This window comes from Perca flavescens, chromosome 10 (assembly GCF_004354835.1).
Source record: "Perca flavescens isolate YP-PL-M2 chromosome 10, PFLA_1.0, whole genome shotgun sequence".
Taxonomy (NCBI): domain Eukaryota; kingdom Metazoa; phylum Chordata; class Actinopteri; order Perciformes; family Percidae; genus Perca; species Perca flavescens.
The window spans coordinates 35,227,417-35,241,102 of record NC_041340.1 but is presented as its reverse complement, the minus strand read 5'-3'; the positions used below and the strand labels follow the sequence as shown (position 1 = coordinate 35,241,102).

At 40.3% G+C, this 13,686-nt stretch overlaps 1 protein-coding gene across 3 annotated transcripts; it reads left to right on the top strand.

Annotated features, from left to right (window-relative positions):
- Window positions 1–4,161: 4,161 nt before the first annotated feature.
- On the top strand, window positions 4,162–11,921 carry cnot7 (CCR4-NOT transcription complex, subunit 7). Of its 3 annotated transcripts, none has more exons than XM_028590070.1 (7): window positions 4,162–4,343; window positions 5,035–5,158; window positions 5,246–5,439; window positions 5,802–5,963; window positions 8,536–8,680; window positions 8,831–8,941; window positions 11,700–11,921. In XM_028590070.1, exons 2-7 carry the CDS (start codon window positions 5,042–5,044, stop codon window positions 11,829–11,831), a joined length of 861 nt encoding a protein of 286 aa, XP_028445871.1. In that variant the 5' UTR covers window positions 4,162–4,343; window positions 5,035–5,041; the 3' UTR covers window positions 11,832–11,921. The 3 variants fall into 3 exon arrangements, with proteins under 3 accessions (XP_028445871.1, XP_028445872.1, XP_028445873.1); XM_028590071.1 differs by having other exon boundaries at window positions 4,970–5,158; XM_028590072.1 differs by lacking the exons at window positions 4,162–4,343; window positions 5,035–5,158 and having other exon boundaries at window positions 5,348–5,439; window positions 5,807–5,963.
- The last annotated feature ends 1,765 nt before the right edge of the window (window positions 11,922–13,686 follow it).

The following is a 13,686-nucleotide window of genomic DNA, read 5'->3' as shown; positions in this document are numbered from 1 at the left end:
GACCCCGGTCATCCTCTCCTTAATACAGTGCAGTTGCCCTGTCCCATGTGCAGAAAAACACCCCCAAAGCATGATGCTAACACCCCCATGCTTCACAGTAGGGATGGTGTTCTTGGGATGGTACTCATCATTCTTCTTCCTCCAAACACGGTTAGTGGAATTATGACCAAAAAGTTCTATTTTGGTCTCATCTGAGCACATGACTTTCTCCCATGACTCCTCTGGATCATCCAAATGGTCATTGGCAAACTTAAGACGGGCCTTGACATGTGCTGGTTTAAGCAGGGGAACCTTCCGTGCCATGCATGATTTCAAACCATGACGTCTTAGTGCATTACCAACAGTAACCTTGGAAACGGTGGTCCCAGCTCTTTTCAGGTCATTGACCAGCTCCTCCTGTGTAGTTCTGGGCTGATTTCTCACCTTTCTTAGGATCATTGAGACCCCACGAGGTGAAATCTTGCATGGAGCCCCAGTCCGAGGGAGATTGACAGTCATGTTTAGCTTCTTCCATTTTCTAATGATTGCTCCAACAGTGGACCTTTTTTCACCAAGCTGCTTGGCAATTTCCACGTAGCCCTTTCCAGCCTTGTGGAGGTGTACAATTTTGTCTCTAGTGTCTGGACAGCTCTTTGGTCTTGGCCATGTTAGTAGTTGGATTCTTACCGATTGTGTGGGGTGGACAGGTGTCTCTATGCAGCTAACAACCTCAAACAGGTGCATCTAATTTAGGATAATAAATGGAGTGGAGGTGGACATTTTAAAGGCAGACTAACAGGTCTTTGAGGGTCAGAATTCTAGCTGATAGACAGGTGTTCTAATACTTATTTGCAGCTGTATCATACAAATAAATAGTTAAAAAAATCATATATTGTGATTTCTGGATATTTTTTTTTTAGATTATGTCTCTCACAGTGGACATGCACCTACGATGACAATTTCAGACACAGTATTAGGGGACCACTAAGGTCTATATAAAAAAGACTTCAGATACAGTATTAGGGGACCACTAAGGTCTATATAAAAAAGACTTCAGATACAGTATTAGGGGACCACTAAGGTCTATATAAAAGAGACTTCAGATACAGTATTAGGGGACCACTAAGGTCTATATAAAAGAGACTTCAGATACAGTATTAGGGGACCACTAAGGCCTATATAAAAGAGACTTCAGATACAGTATTAGAGGACCACTAAGGTCTATATAAAAGAGACTTCAGATACAGTATTAGGGGACCACTAAGGCCTATATAAAAGAGACTTCAGATACAGTATTAGGGAACCACTAAGGTCTATATAAAAGAGACTTCAGATACAGTATTAGGGGACCACTAAGGTCTATATAAAAGCATCCAAAGAGCACCATGTCATGGGACCTTTTAAGGACATATTGTGACTGAACAGAACTCACTCAGCACACAACAGTGACCTTGGGAGTGTTTTGGAGTTGTTATGCTACAATAATAAACTAATGGTTAGTTGTGGTTAAATAGTAGCCTGGTCCTACCAGACTCTGGTACATTTCATTTGTACAGAGAGTCTGGCCATTCTCCATTGACAAGTGTTAACTTCCTTGAAGGCGGGTACTCTGTTAAAGATTAAAACTATTGGATCTGCCCAGAGCCATGCTGGATCTGCCAATACCAATCACTAACGTTTGGTCGTGAAGTTGGCTTAGCATCGCTTGCGTTAGCCTTAGCCAACTCCTTCACCACTAACGAAGCGAGCTGGAAAATCTAACTTTTCTCAAAACCCCGTGGGGAGGAGGGCCACGACATTATGGCCACCAACAAAACTCAGCAAAGATTGTTCTTGCTCGGACTTTAACTTCTGGATATTTGGCAGCGTTGCCACAACGGACCGAACGGCTTCGCTCGCATCTTTCTCCGCCACCATTACGGAACTACAACTCAAACTAGCGCACAACCTCAACGTCATCGTTGTCAGCCACTTCCTCTGTTCACTGATTGGACCGGTAAAGATTTGGCCAGAGAAAACCCAAGAATATACCGCAAACCCAAACGACGTACTGAAGGAAAAGGAAAATTGAGCGGAAGTACGTAGGAGGGCGGAGCCAGGCTAGTTGATTGGCACCTTGTGGTCCACACCTGGATATTTCAACTTAATCCACAATGTCTTGTGATATTTATAAATACAAGACGGGGAAAAATGAGCTTTGACATTTTATTGAATAAGAAACTTTATACATTCCTGTCCACAATATTGCAAAAGCATATTTGCTATGATCAAACCAAAATTCTTACCAAAGGGAATCGACCCTCTACTGGTATAAATAATGATGCGTGGTAAGCGATAGGACTACTGAATACTGAACCAGCAGAGTAGAGCATGTAAAACTCTCAAATAGTGTGGTACACATTAGGTGCACTCCAATACTGCAAATAAACAATGCAAAGATTATAAGCAAAGCATGTTAACATATTTTTGTATTATGACTTAATTATGACTACTTGCTAATGCATGTTGTTTTTATTTGTATGAGATATATTAAAATGTCCGGTCATAAAGAATTCTGACCTTATATAAAAGAAAGCGCTTTATATTGCTGCGTTTATCTGTTCAGGTGGAATAAGAGCCAGATTTGTCAAACTGATCTTAATGCAAAGTTGTGTAATTTTTGTCAATTTTCTTTTGAAATAAATACATTATTGTCAATCGTATTGTTTTAATCATTCTTGATTGTGTTCTTGCCTGACCTTGATAAGGTCAGTTCATCTCTTATATCCCTTGTGGTATCTAGCAATGCAGATAGGTTTGGTTTGAGATCTCTGGATAATCTACAGAGCACACTGTGAATAGTTTTGGATTACTTTTTCAGTAGAAAGTAGTTCTAGTAAAAAGAAATGTTGACAGTGTGATCAGTGGATTATCCAGAGTGACTGGGCCACTGATTGTAGAAATATGTTACTGTTGAATTTTCATTTTTCAGCGCTTCTTTGTGTTGGCTGTAGGCAGAAATTGCATAGACAATTCCTCAATCCCTGGACAAATAAAACCAAAACTATCTGCATGGCTTAATACCAAAAGTGGCAAGTGAAATACCATGTTCTTTTGTAATTTAAGTCAACCAACCCTCTAAAAATGGTATCCATGATACCCTGACCCTCATACAGGTTGACCAATGAGCTGCACAGACCATTACACCATGTATTATTCAAACGATGTGTGTCTGAACAACTGCATTGCAGAATCGATGTACAGACGACAACAATACTTTTCATGTTAACTGGTATTATTAGGCCTCTACCAGATACCACTACCGGTGTCCGTGTATCATTGGATAATCCATTATTCATTTCTAAATAAAAAATGAAAAACACCTATGTGTATGTATATATATATATATATATATATATATATATATATATATATTTTTTTTTTCAAAACGAAAAGCAGAAAAAACGTTTCTGGTGTCACAGTTAAAAAACAAAAAATCAATCAAAAACTAAACAGAGCTCCAATCTATAATGTTGATGAACATCTGTCCAGCTGTACTTGTTTGCCATTATAGTCTTTCCAAAATGTACACTACAGGTCAAAAGTTTGGGGTCACTTAGAAATTTCCATTCCACTCCATTATAGACAGAATACCAGCTGAGATCAGTTGCATTGTTTTTTTTAACCAAAGCAGCAGTTTTCAGATTACATTATGTGCTTACATAATTGCAAAAGGGTTCTCCAATGTTTTCTCAGTCAGCCTTTTAAAATGATATCAGATTAGTAAACAGAAGGTGCAGGTGCCTTTGGAACATTGGATGAATGGTTGCTGATAATGGGCAATGTAGATATTGCATTAAAGATCAGCCACTTCTTTCTACAACAGCCGAGAACCCTTTTGCAATTATGTAAGTAGTGTATTTGTGTCAAATAAAAGTGACTAAGTCAAATATAAAACTTCAAGATTAGGCTTATATGAACAAAAATATAATGTCTGTGTGTATAATAAGAAATAGGAAAACGTATGGTGATGCAGCCATCACCCAAAATTCAAAATTTTTGAAATTTAAAAATGTTTAAAGGAAATCAGTTATTGAAGCAGGACAGAGACGGTTAGTTAAAGGATCTTTGAGCAGGAGCACTGATCAAATACATACGACGTGGGAGGTGCGCCATGCATCCATATACGCCAATGACGTTTCTGTATAACGTGATGACGTCGTGTTGTAGGCTCAGCTATGATGGCAGCCGTGGGTTGACATCGATACGTTACTGAATATAAACTATTTAAAAGTTAGCGGAAAACCCCTGACATAATAACGTAGAACAAATTAACAGTTTTCTGATAGCACACACTTAAACACACCAGCCCGGTTTGGGGAACGGTAAGTTCACGACGCTAAAGTGAGCTTTTGCAGTATGAAAGTGGCGCTGAGTGTGTGCGCAGCTAGTTACTCGTCTCTTTTATGTTTTTACACACACTCTCTCTCTCGTGTCTGTCGAGCTAGCCGTGTCCCTGAGAAGTATGTTGAACCGGTACACCGCCTCCCACCTGAGAGCCTCCACTGTCCTGCTCATGTTAGCTTAGTCTGTAGCCTGCTAACTGCTACAGGTAACCTAGCTAGCCCAAAGTGCGGCTGAAAACTGCCTGCGACGAGCTAATGTTAACAGCACCAGTCAAACAAGTCCTGCACATCTCGAATCAGCTGTTAACATGTCTGTTTGCGTCTGTATAACCTGTTCATTGAGCAGTAAACGTTAAGTATCCCAGCTGAAAGGAGGCACAAACGGCTCTGCGTTTGAACTAGCTTCTCCAATCTTTAGTCTCCCATTGCCAGACCTATCTCCACATCGCTGAGATATCTGATTTGATCCCCAGAGCAGGTTGTATCCCCTGCGGTTAATATTATGTCGTTATGCACTGTTAGCCAAATGGTTTGACAGCATTTCTTGTGTGTATCTGTGTTGTATGTCTTTATCCTGCCACCTTCTATCATTTGGTCTGTCACAGGTCAGCATGTTGGGGTAGGTCTATGAACCAACTGTCTTTCCTTGCATCCTTCTCTTTACATGAAGTGGCACTATGCCCGCAGCTACTGTGGATCACAGCCAAAAAATATGTGAGGTTTGGGCCAACAACCTGGAGGAGGAGCTGAAGAGGATCCGACATGTCATCCGAAAATACAACTACATTGCTATGGTGAGGGGTGCTCATCACAGAGGGCAAAAAGCTGTCCAACACAGCCAGATTTCCATTCTGCATAATGACTTGTCTGTCTTCTTACAGGACACAGAGTTTCCAGGTGTAGTAGCCAGACCAATTGGAGAGTTCAGAAGCAACGCTGACTATCAGTACCAGTTACTGCGCTGCAATGTGGATTTGCTCAAGATAATCCAGCTGGGCCTTACGTTTATGAACGAACAAGGGGAATACCCTCTGGGAACATCAACATGGCAGTTCAATTTTAAATTTAACCTCACGTAAGATGACTTTTGTGCTTCTCCCACTCTTTTCACTTATATATGTGTCAAATGCACCCATGGCATGCACATGAGTCTTTGGGAAGAGTATTTCAGCTTGCCTACAGCACACACAGATGAGACATCAGACTAAGTTAACACATTTCTCTCCGAATTACAAACTTTGCGGTCTGTCACCATTCATATTTTCAGTTTAGCAAAGAACTCTTTCAAATGCATACACTGACAGAGCACAACACCGCAGACAGCTTTAAAAAATGCAAACTGATTTTATGATTATGATCTTCAATTACTGCTCTTATACCTACTTGGTTGTCTTTTGTGATTGTAACAATAACAGTGTGACGTGTCTTTGTCGTCAGAGAAGACATGTACGCACAGGACTCCATTGAGCTCTTGACCACTTCAGGGATTCAGTTCAAGAAGCACGAGGACGAAGGCATCGAGACGCTGTACTTTGCAGAGCTGCTGATGACGTCGGGAGTGGTGCTCTGCGATGGCGTCAAGTGGCTGTCGTTTCACAGGTATTCTGCTTTTGCAATTACTAGCTATTTTTGTGTGCAGTCAGTTGTATAGTACAGACATCTGCATAGCAACGAGTATCGTATCCGTCGTGCCCATTGTGTTTACAGAAATCACAAATTGTCTGTCCCAGGTACAACATCTCTTACTGTCACTATTTGATTGTCACTTAATAATCAAGCATTTATTGGACAGTTTGCACTTATCAGGAATACATTGTGTTAATTGTGGTATCATTTGACTGCGTTTGCTCACCACCATATATCCAAACCCTTCATTTTATCAGTGTGTTATGTGTTTAATAACATTTTTTTCTTAATGTATGGTCTTTTTTTGTCATGTCTGCACACAGACATCCCCCCTGTGTTTAAATGTTTACTAATGAAATGTGATGTGGCCTTTCAGAAGGATCATGAAAAGTCTTTATGGATTTTTGTTTTGATCGTTTGTGTTTTTTTGTGTCTCGTTTCCTTAGCGAGAGGTAAGATGTTACGCAGAACTGTGATCGTTTTGCGACTCACGTTAAATCTTTTAATTTGCTATTAAATTTGCTGATCAAGTGTAATGAACACTTGTGTTGTTATATTGGTCTCTCTAGTGACTAGCAACTCTCTCTTTTTGTACCAGTATTTTCTACAATCTGCTGCTTAACATCTTCATTTCATACTCAGTTTCCCACTGTGTCTCCATGGCAAACTGAGGCTAAAGATAACCAGGCTTTGGAAAATAAACAAAGCTTAGGTTTGAAACACCACTGTCAGCTCTTTCAGGTATTTAGAACACACCTTTACCAACAGGCTTTCATGTCATGTTCTTTTTATTTATATTATTTGTTGTCATATTTTAGTTTATTCTGTTTTTATCATCGTATTTCTTTAATTCATCCTAATTTTCATTGATTTATTGTGAATCAACTGTTAATCTTATCGGTAGGGCTGTCTATCGATTAAAATATTTAATCTCACATTTATTATCTGTAAAAAATGTACATTAAAGGGATATTTGTCAAGTATTTAATGTTCTTATCAACATGGGAATGGGGAATGACTGTTCATTCAAATCTATGTAGGCCTATATTTATTATTGAAAATCAATTAGCACCGCAAAACAATGACAAATATTGTCAAGAAACCCGCGTAGCAGTGTTTCTCTTATCTGGTAATCACTGTTCCTGTGCTCCGGTCATAATGTCCAGTGAAGATAATTCCCTCTACAGTGTATGCAGCTCTGTAGTCACCACTCTGTCTGACTCAATGTCCCGCCCACAGCACTACCTTAAACATCACGACAATCCGCACCGCTGAAGGCTGCTGAGCTGCAGACTCCAAGCTTCTCCAATATTTTCAAATATTGCACCTGTCAGTACAGAACGAAATATTCTGTAGCCTATTTTGCCATCAATACTGCCGATGTTGTTTTTGCTGTTATTTCATTGTATCAATGGGAAACATCCATGTGTCCAGACAAGGCTAGCAGTAGCAGCGTCGCGTCAGACACGTTTCGGGGTGCAAAGACATCGAAAACGCCACGCAACTGTCACGTAACCGAAACGCCACGCTCACGCCACGCAGGCAGTGTGCAGGAGGCCTAATAAACATCACAATCCTCTACGCTGAAGTTGCAAAAACACCCAGTGTTTCCGTTGTGACGTCACACTTGTATGAGAACTGCAAGGAGAGCAAGAGGGCCTGGACGCGGGCGAGAAATGTGACCCGCGACAACATTATCACAGTTTATAGAAATGCAGCGCTGTGACTATACCGACTTTTCATAATATATACCAGATATTATAGTGCGTTCCATTTCCCTCGGAAGCCGAAGCTGGGAATGACGTCAAACCTGAGTTGAATGTGTTCCATTTACAAGTCGGATTTTCAGTTTTCATTAGCTCTAGCCAGGTTAGCCATCGTTAGCGATGCCAGTTTATACACTGTTTTTCTGCATACAAACAGCGCAACAACATTGTCCACAGATAGAATATGGACAGCGCTGCGTGTACGACTGATTTAGTGAGACACAAAATAACACAGAAGTGCTTATAACTGCACGTTACTCCAGCTTTCACAACTTTTGATGCACGGAGCATCCATGTTGGGTTTTTAGCTTGGGGTACTCGGTGGTTCCCCAAGTCCAGTGCCAGTCCAGTGCTCTTCAGTCCATACTAGTCATTATAGTGGAGCCTGTGTTAATAGGTTAAAAAAAATGTGTGGCTTTCAAACGAATTTGCACAAAAGCAGTAATAATGTGTTACCTTTGACAGCCCTACTTATTGGATAATTGGTCTGCTGTGAATGTGTTTTTCGGTTCCTATTAGTCACTGATTAGTAGGATACTTGTAGCAAAATCAAAGCCCCAATTCACAAGACCTTTTTGGGATAATGTAGTTATTTGCCCTTGCATTTGCAAGTACAGGCATAAGAACAAGAAAGCAAGTCTGCCTGTCTTTCATTTATCATTGTGTCATATGTGGCAGATTGGACGTGGCAGAATCTCTTACAGCCTCCTGCTGTGTGTGTGCTCTTTCTAAAACCTAGTTAAAAGGTGTGCATGTGTCTGTGTGTATGTGTTTTGTAGTGGCTATGACTTTGGATACCTGGTCAAGATTCTGTCCAACGCTAACCTGCCTGAGGAGGAGGTGGACTTCTTTGAGATTCTTCGCTTGTACTTTCCAGTCATTTACGATGTCAAGTACCTCATGAAGAGTTGTAAAAACCTGAAGGTACCTAAATAAATATTTCAGCAGGCGGCACATAGCATCTCCTGTATTATTAAGTCCAAGCTTCACACCTTGATGTCTGTTGTGTGGCCCTCAGGTGTTACCTTGACTAGAAGCATGCGCCTTGAGTGACTGCCAGTGATTTGTTTTCAGGGCGGGCTGCAGGAAGTCGCTGAGCAACTGGAGCTGGAGAGGATCGGACCACAGCATCAGGCCGGCTCGGACTCTTTACTCACAGGCATGGCTTTCTTCAAGATGAGAGAGGTAGGCTCCTCAAGTCAGACAGGGTTTCCACGGGGCCTTAAAAAGTCTTAGATTTGCTGAAGAATTGTGTTCTAGGTATTAAATCATTTGAAACAGGTCTACATTTTCTCATTGAAATGCTCCTGCCAGTCTTTACAATGTAGTTTTTTCCCCACGTGGTGTTGGTGTTCTTTCTTTCCCTACTCCAAATATAATTAGCTGAATTACGAATACAAATGAGACAAATGACAAATTATGTCATGATATAGGTCTTAAATTTAATTTATAATGGTCTTAAAAAGGTCTTAACGTGCTCATATTATGCTTTTTGGCTTTTCCCCTTTTTTGTGGTATATTTCTTTTTTGTTGCATGTTACAAGTTTACAAAGTGAAAAAGCCCAAAGTCCCCCCCCAAAGGGACTTACCATCTCCAACAGAAAACACTGTTCACAAACTGCTCCAAACAGCTCTATTGTAGTCCAGCCTTTACTTCAGAGACAAACGTGGTCACTTTGGCACGCCCTCATACTCTGCTTCTGACTGGCTAGTAGTCCTTACCTAGGTATTGTCAGGGCACGCCCTCATACTCTGCTTCTGACTGGCTAGTAGTCCTTACCTAGGTACTGTCAGGGCACGCCCTCATACTCTGCTTCTGACTGGCTAGTAGTCCTTACCTAGGTACTGTCAGGGCACGCCCTCATACTCTGCTTCTGGCTGGCTAGTAGTCCTTACCTAGCTACTGAGCATGTGCGACTCCCAACAAAGATGGAACAGAAGTGAAATGTCTCACTCTGTAGCTAAACCAGAGAGCTCAACACAAAGGGTGAAAAGAGGAGCTGCAGCAATGTGCAGTACAACAAAAATATGGTGTTTTCTGAAAATTAAACCACATAAACCTATTCTGATATAACCTCTAAATACAATTATGAACCTGAAAATTACCATAATATGTGCACTTTAAAAAGTTAAATTTGACTTGGTTGCAGAAACTTATCAGGAGATAGTTCAGAATTTTTGAACTGGGGTTGGGGGGGTATGTGCCAGCCCAAAGTATTACTTATAGGGATAGTTCAGATTTTTTGAACTGGGGTTGTATGTGGTACTTCTCCATAGTCCGTGTATTACCTGTGGACGGGGGCAGCAGCTACTGTAAACGTATTTTTGCCAAATCTAAAAGTGTACACTAACTGTAAAACATTTGTACTGCTTTACCTGGCCATCAAACAGCTCTGTTTAAGTTTTCACTGGGGGGGGGGACTAAAGCCAATGTCTATGCTCTCGTCTTAGCCGCCAGATTCCTTTGACAAAAACTGTAATTTTACCTCACAGAACACAGGAGTTGCCGGTCTACCACTGCCTCGATCGGTTAGTTTGTTAGTATTGTTAGTATTGTTAGTACCTAACCCTTTAAACTAAACTAAAAAAATTCACTTCCTTATGACGTTAAATGATGAAATTGATGTGAAAATGAATTGGTGCGTTCAATATGAGAAAAGGAGGCGAGCGTCCCTCGTGCTTACAGTCTTAAAGGCTTCAACAGCACAAAAAAACCTTCATCCATCAGTGACGCAGTGTGGGAGAGAACAAAAAAATGTTCTTCTTCCTTGCTATCATAACATTTTTAACTCTGCTCTCTCTGTCTGTCTTTCTTCCTCACATACCAGGTGCCAAATATAACATGAGCATGCTACTTTTTCTATAAATGGGCTCAACATGTCCCTTATGTCTGAATGACCATATGCTATCCCTTTAACAGAGAGATGAAGCCAACAAAGTTACATTTTCTTGAGTAAGGGGCATCTTCCGTGGACACAGACCAGAATTTGCAGATGTATACTTTGCAGTGCTGATGAAGATTAAAAAAATAAAAAAGAGCTTTTCTTATACACAACATGTTTAGCTTTGAAAACTTCAGAAACTTTGCTGATGCCTGTCTTGTCTTTAAGGTACTCCGTGGGCTTGCTCCACCACCACTGTGCCAGTTTATAAAACAGAAAGATAACCAGAGCAACCAGCAGAGGGGACTGCATATTTCAGTTTAGAAAAAGTAGGATTGGAAGCACAGCCTTTTCTGTCAGAGCCACAATTTTTTGGAATAGTCTGCCCAATGAGTTATGGGAGTGTAATCTGTAATCTTACATCTTAAATCTTGGATTAGGGACAATTACAATTGTAATCATACACCAAATACTTAAGCCCATGAACATACTTTGCTTTTATTTTTATTTTCTTTCATTATTTATACTGTATTTTATATTGTAATTAAGTTGAGGATTAGATGAGGTGAGCAACATTATTGTCTGTTTGAGGGTATATTCATATTGTTTAAAAATCCCTGCTGTATTTATTACAATGCTACTGTATTTATTAGATTTATAGTGTATTTGTATGGATTTTTGTATTTTAGGGTGCCTGTTAAGACCTGGCTAGGGACAACAGATGGAAACTAGCACTTGTAGCTAACTCTGGCTTGTTTACAGCAAGTAACTTGTCTGTTGATCAATGAGCATTGTCCCTATAAATAAAAATAAATAAATAAATAAATAAATAAATAAATAAATAAAATTCTCTATCTTAATTGCTGTGCAGCAGTTTTACCACCACAAGCTGATAAGAAACACCCCAATGCCTGTATATCACATGATGATGCTAGCATAAGCATACACTACATTTATGACCGGTTCCAGAGGATAAGACTTTAAATAAATGCATTTAATAATATGATTTTAATTGTCTGTTCTCAGTCTCCTGTGTTTTGTTTTTCTTATCTTTCCCACAGATGTTCTTTGAGGATCATATTGATGATGCAAAGTACTGTGGTCACCTGTACGGGCTCGGCTCCGGCTCCGCCTACGTCCAGAACGGAACAGGGAACGCTTACGAAGAAGAGGCGAACAAGCAGCAGTCGTGACATCCCTCTGAAAGCTCGCCCGCATGCACAATCAGTGCGGCGCTGAAGCCGAGCTTTCGCCAAACGGATGATGTTGATAATGGAAGAACACAAAAACATACGCACATCATTTAGCAAGCTGCTTCTCATAGGCTCTGCTCACTTTAGATAACTGAATAAGATGGTCAAAAAAAAAAAATAATCACAGCTGTCCTCACACATGCTCATGCTGGCTGGCTGGCTGGCTGGCTGGCTGGCTGGCTGGCTGGCTGGCTGGCTGGCTGGCTGGCTGGCTGGCTGGCTGTGTGGCTGGCTGGCTGGCTGTGTGGCTGGCTGTGTGTGGCTGTGTGTGTGTGTGTGTGTGTGTGTGTGTGTGTGTGTGTGTGTGTGTGTGTGTGTGTGTGTGTGTGTGTGTGTGTGTGTGTGTGTGTGTGTGTGTGTGTGTGTGTGTGTGTGTGTGTGTGTGTGTGTGTGTGTGTGTGTGTGTGTGTGTGTGTGTGTGTGTGTGTGTGTGTGTGTGTGTGTGTGTGTGTTTTAGCACTACAAAGCAGTGTAGACGTTTTGGTTTGGATCAGTTGAATTTAACATGCTTGAAAAGATGGGATTTTAGTTTTCCTAAAATGTTCTGTAGACATGTTTTGCACTTTAAAGCTCTAACCTGATTTTATATGGAAAGCTGAAGAAAAAAAAAGGTTTCCGGTGTCTTCTCTCCTCTTTGTTGCCTTCTCTACGTTCCTGTTTTACATTGTGATTATATAAACCTTTACTATCACAACAACCGCTCTCACCACGCTCAGCCTTAATACTAGCTGCATACTTAGCTTTTATTTCAACTTTTATTTCCTGTGCTGGTTATCTGATGTTGAGCTCCAGTCAACACTCAAAGACACCACATGTCGGTATGCTCGCCCTCTGTCATTGGATCTCCTGTATGATAATGAGAAAGGGAGCCGTCAGTCAGTGCGTTTACATGCACATGACTGTTTCATTGAAGTTTTTTTTTATATATATGTGTGTGTGTGTGTATATATATATATATATATATATATATATATATATATATATATATATATATATATATATATATATATATATATGTGTGTGTGTGTGTGTTATTGTTTATAATGACCTGAATATGATCTAATAATCCCACTGTAAAGCAAACTGGTGTATTCTGCTTGTTCAGTATGAAGATGGTATACTAGGTGAACACATTTTCCTCCTTACTATTAGTTTTCCTGTGTGGATTCGTGATAATGATATACAGTATGCACTAGATGCATACAAATGCTTTTTGTTGGAGGAATATGGATTCTTTGTGCATGTAGACGCGCTCATCGACACGAGCACATAAGAACACAGATGCATTACCTCTCCACATGGTCTTGCAATTATTTCAACCAAATTCACCAGACCTTAAAAAAAAATACTATAAAAACACTCGCCTGCTGTAAGACATGCTGAGGTTACCCTGAACTACTATGTTAAGTGTAACTTTTTTGTAGAGTTTTAGTGTTGTAATAGACAAAACTTTTACTCAATGGAAAAACGTTGACTTTTAACGTGCACCTTTTTGTTCCCTGTGGAGTTTATTCCACTTGTAGTTCTGGCCCTTTTGAATGACGTTTTTTTTGTATTGCTTTCTAGTTCATTCATGCTGCGTAGAAGAGCCGCATGTACTAAAATGTTTGAATAAATGCTGTGTTCTAGTTGTATCCTGGACTTCCATAGGTGTGTGTTGAAGTGTAGGTTCAAGACTTAATAACCTTCCTGAGTGTCAAAGACTGATAACTGAAACACTTTTCTTTCTTTCTGCAGCACATCTTTCACTGTAACGGAGTAAAAGAAGAATATGCAATATACAAGAGGATTGTTT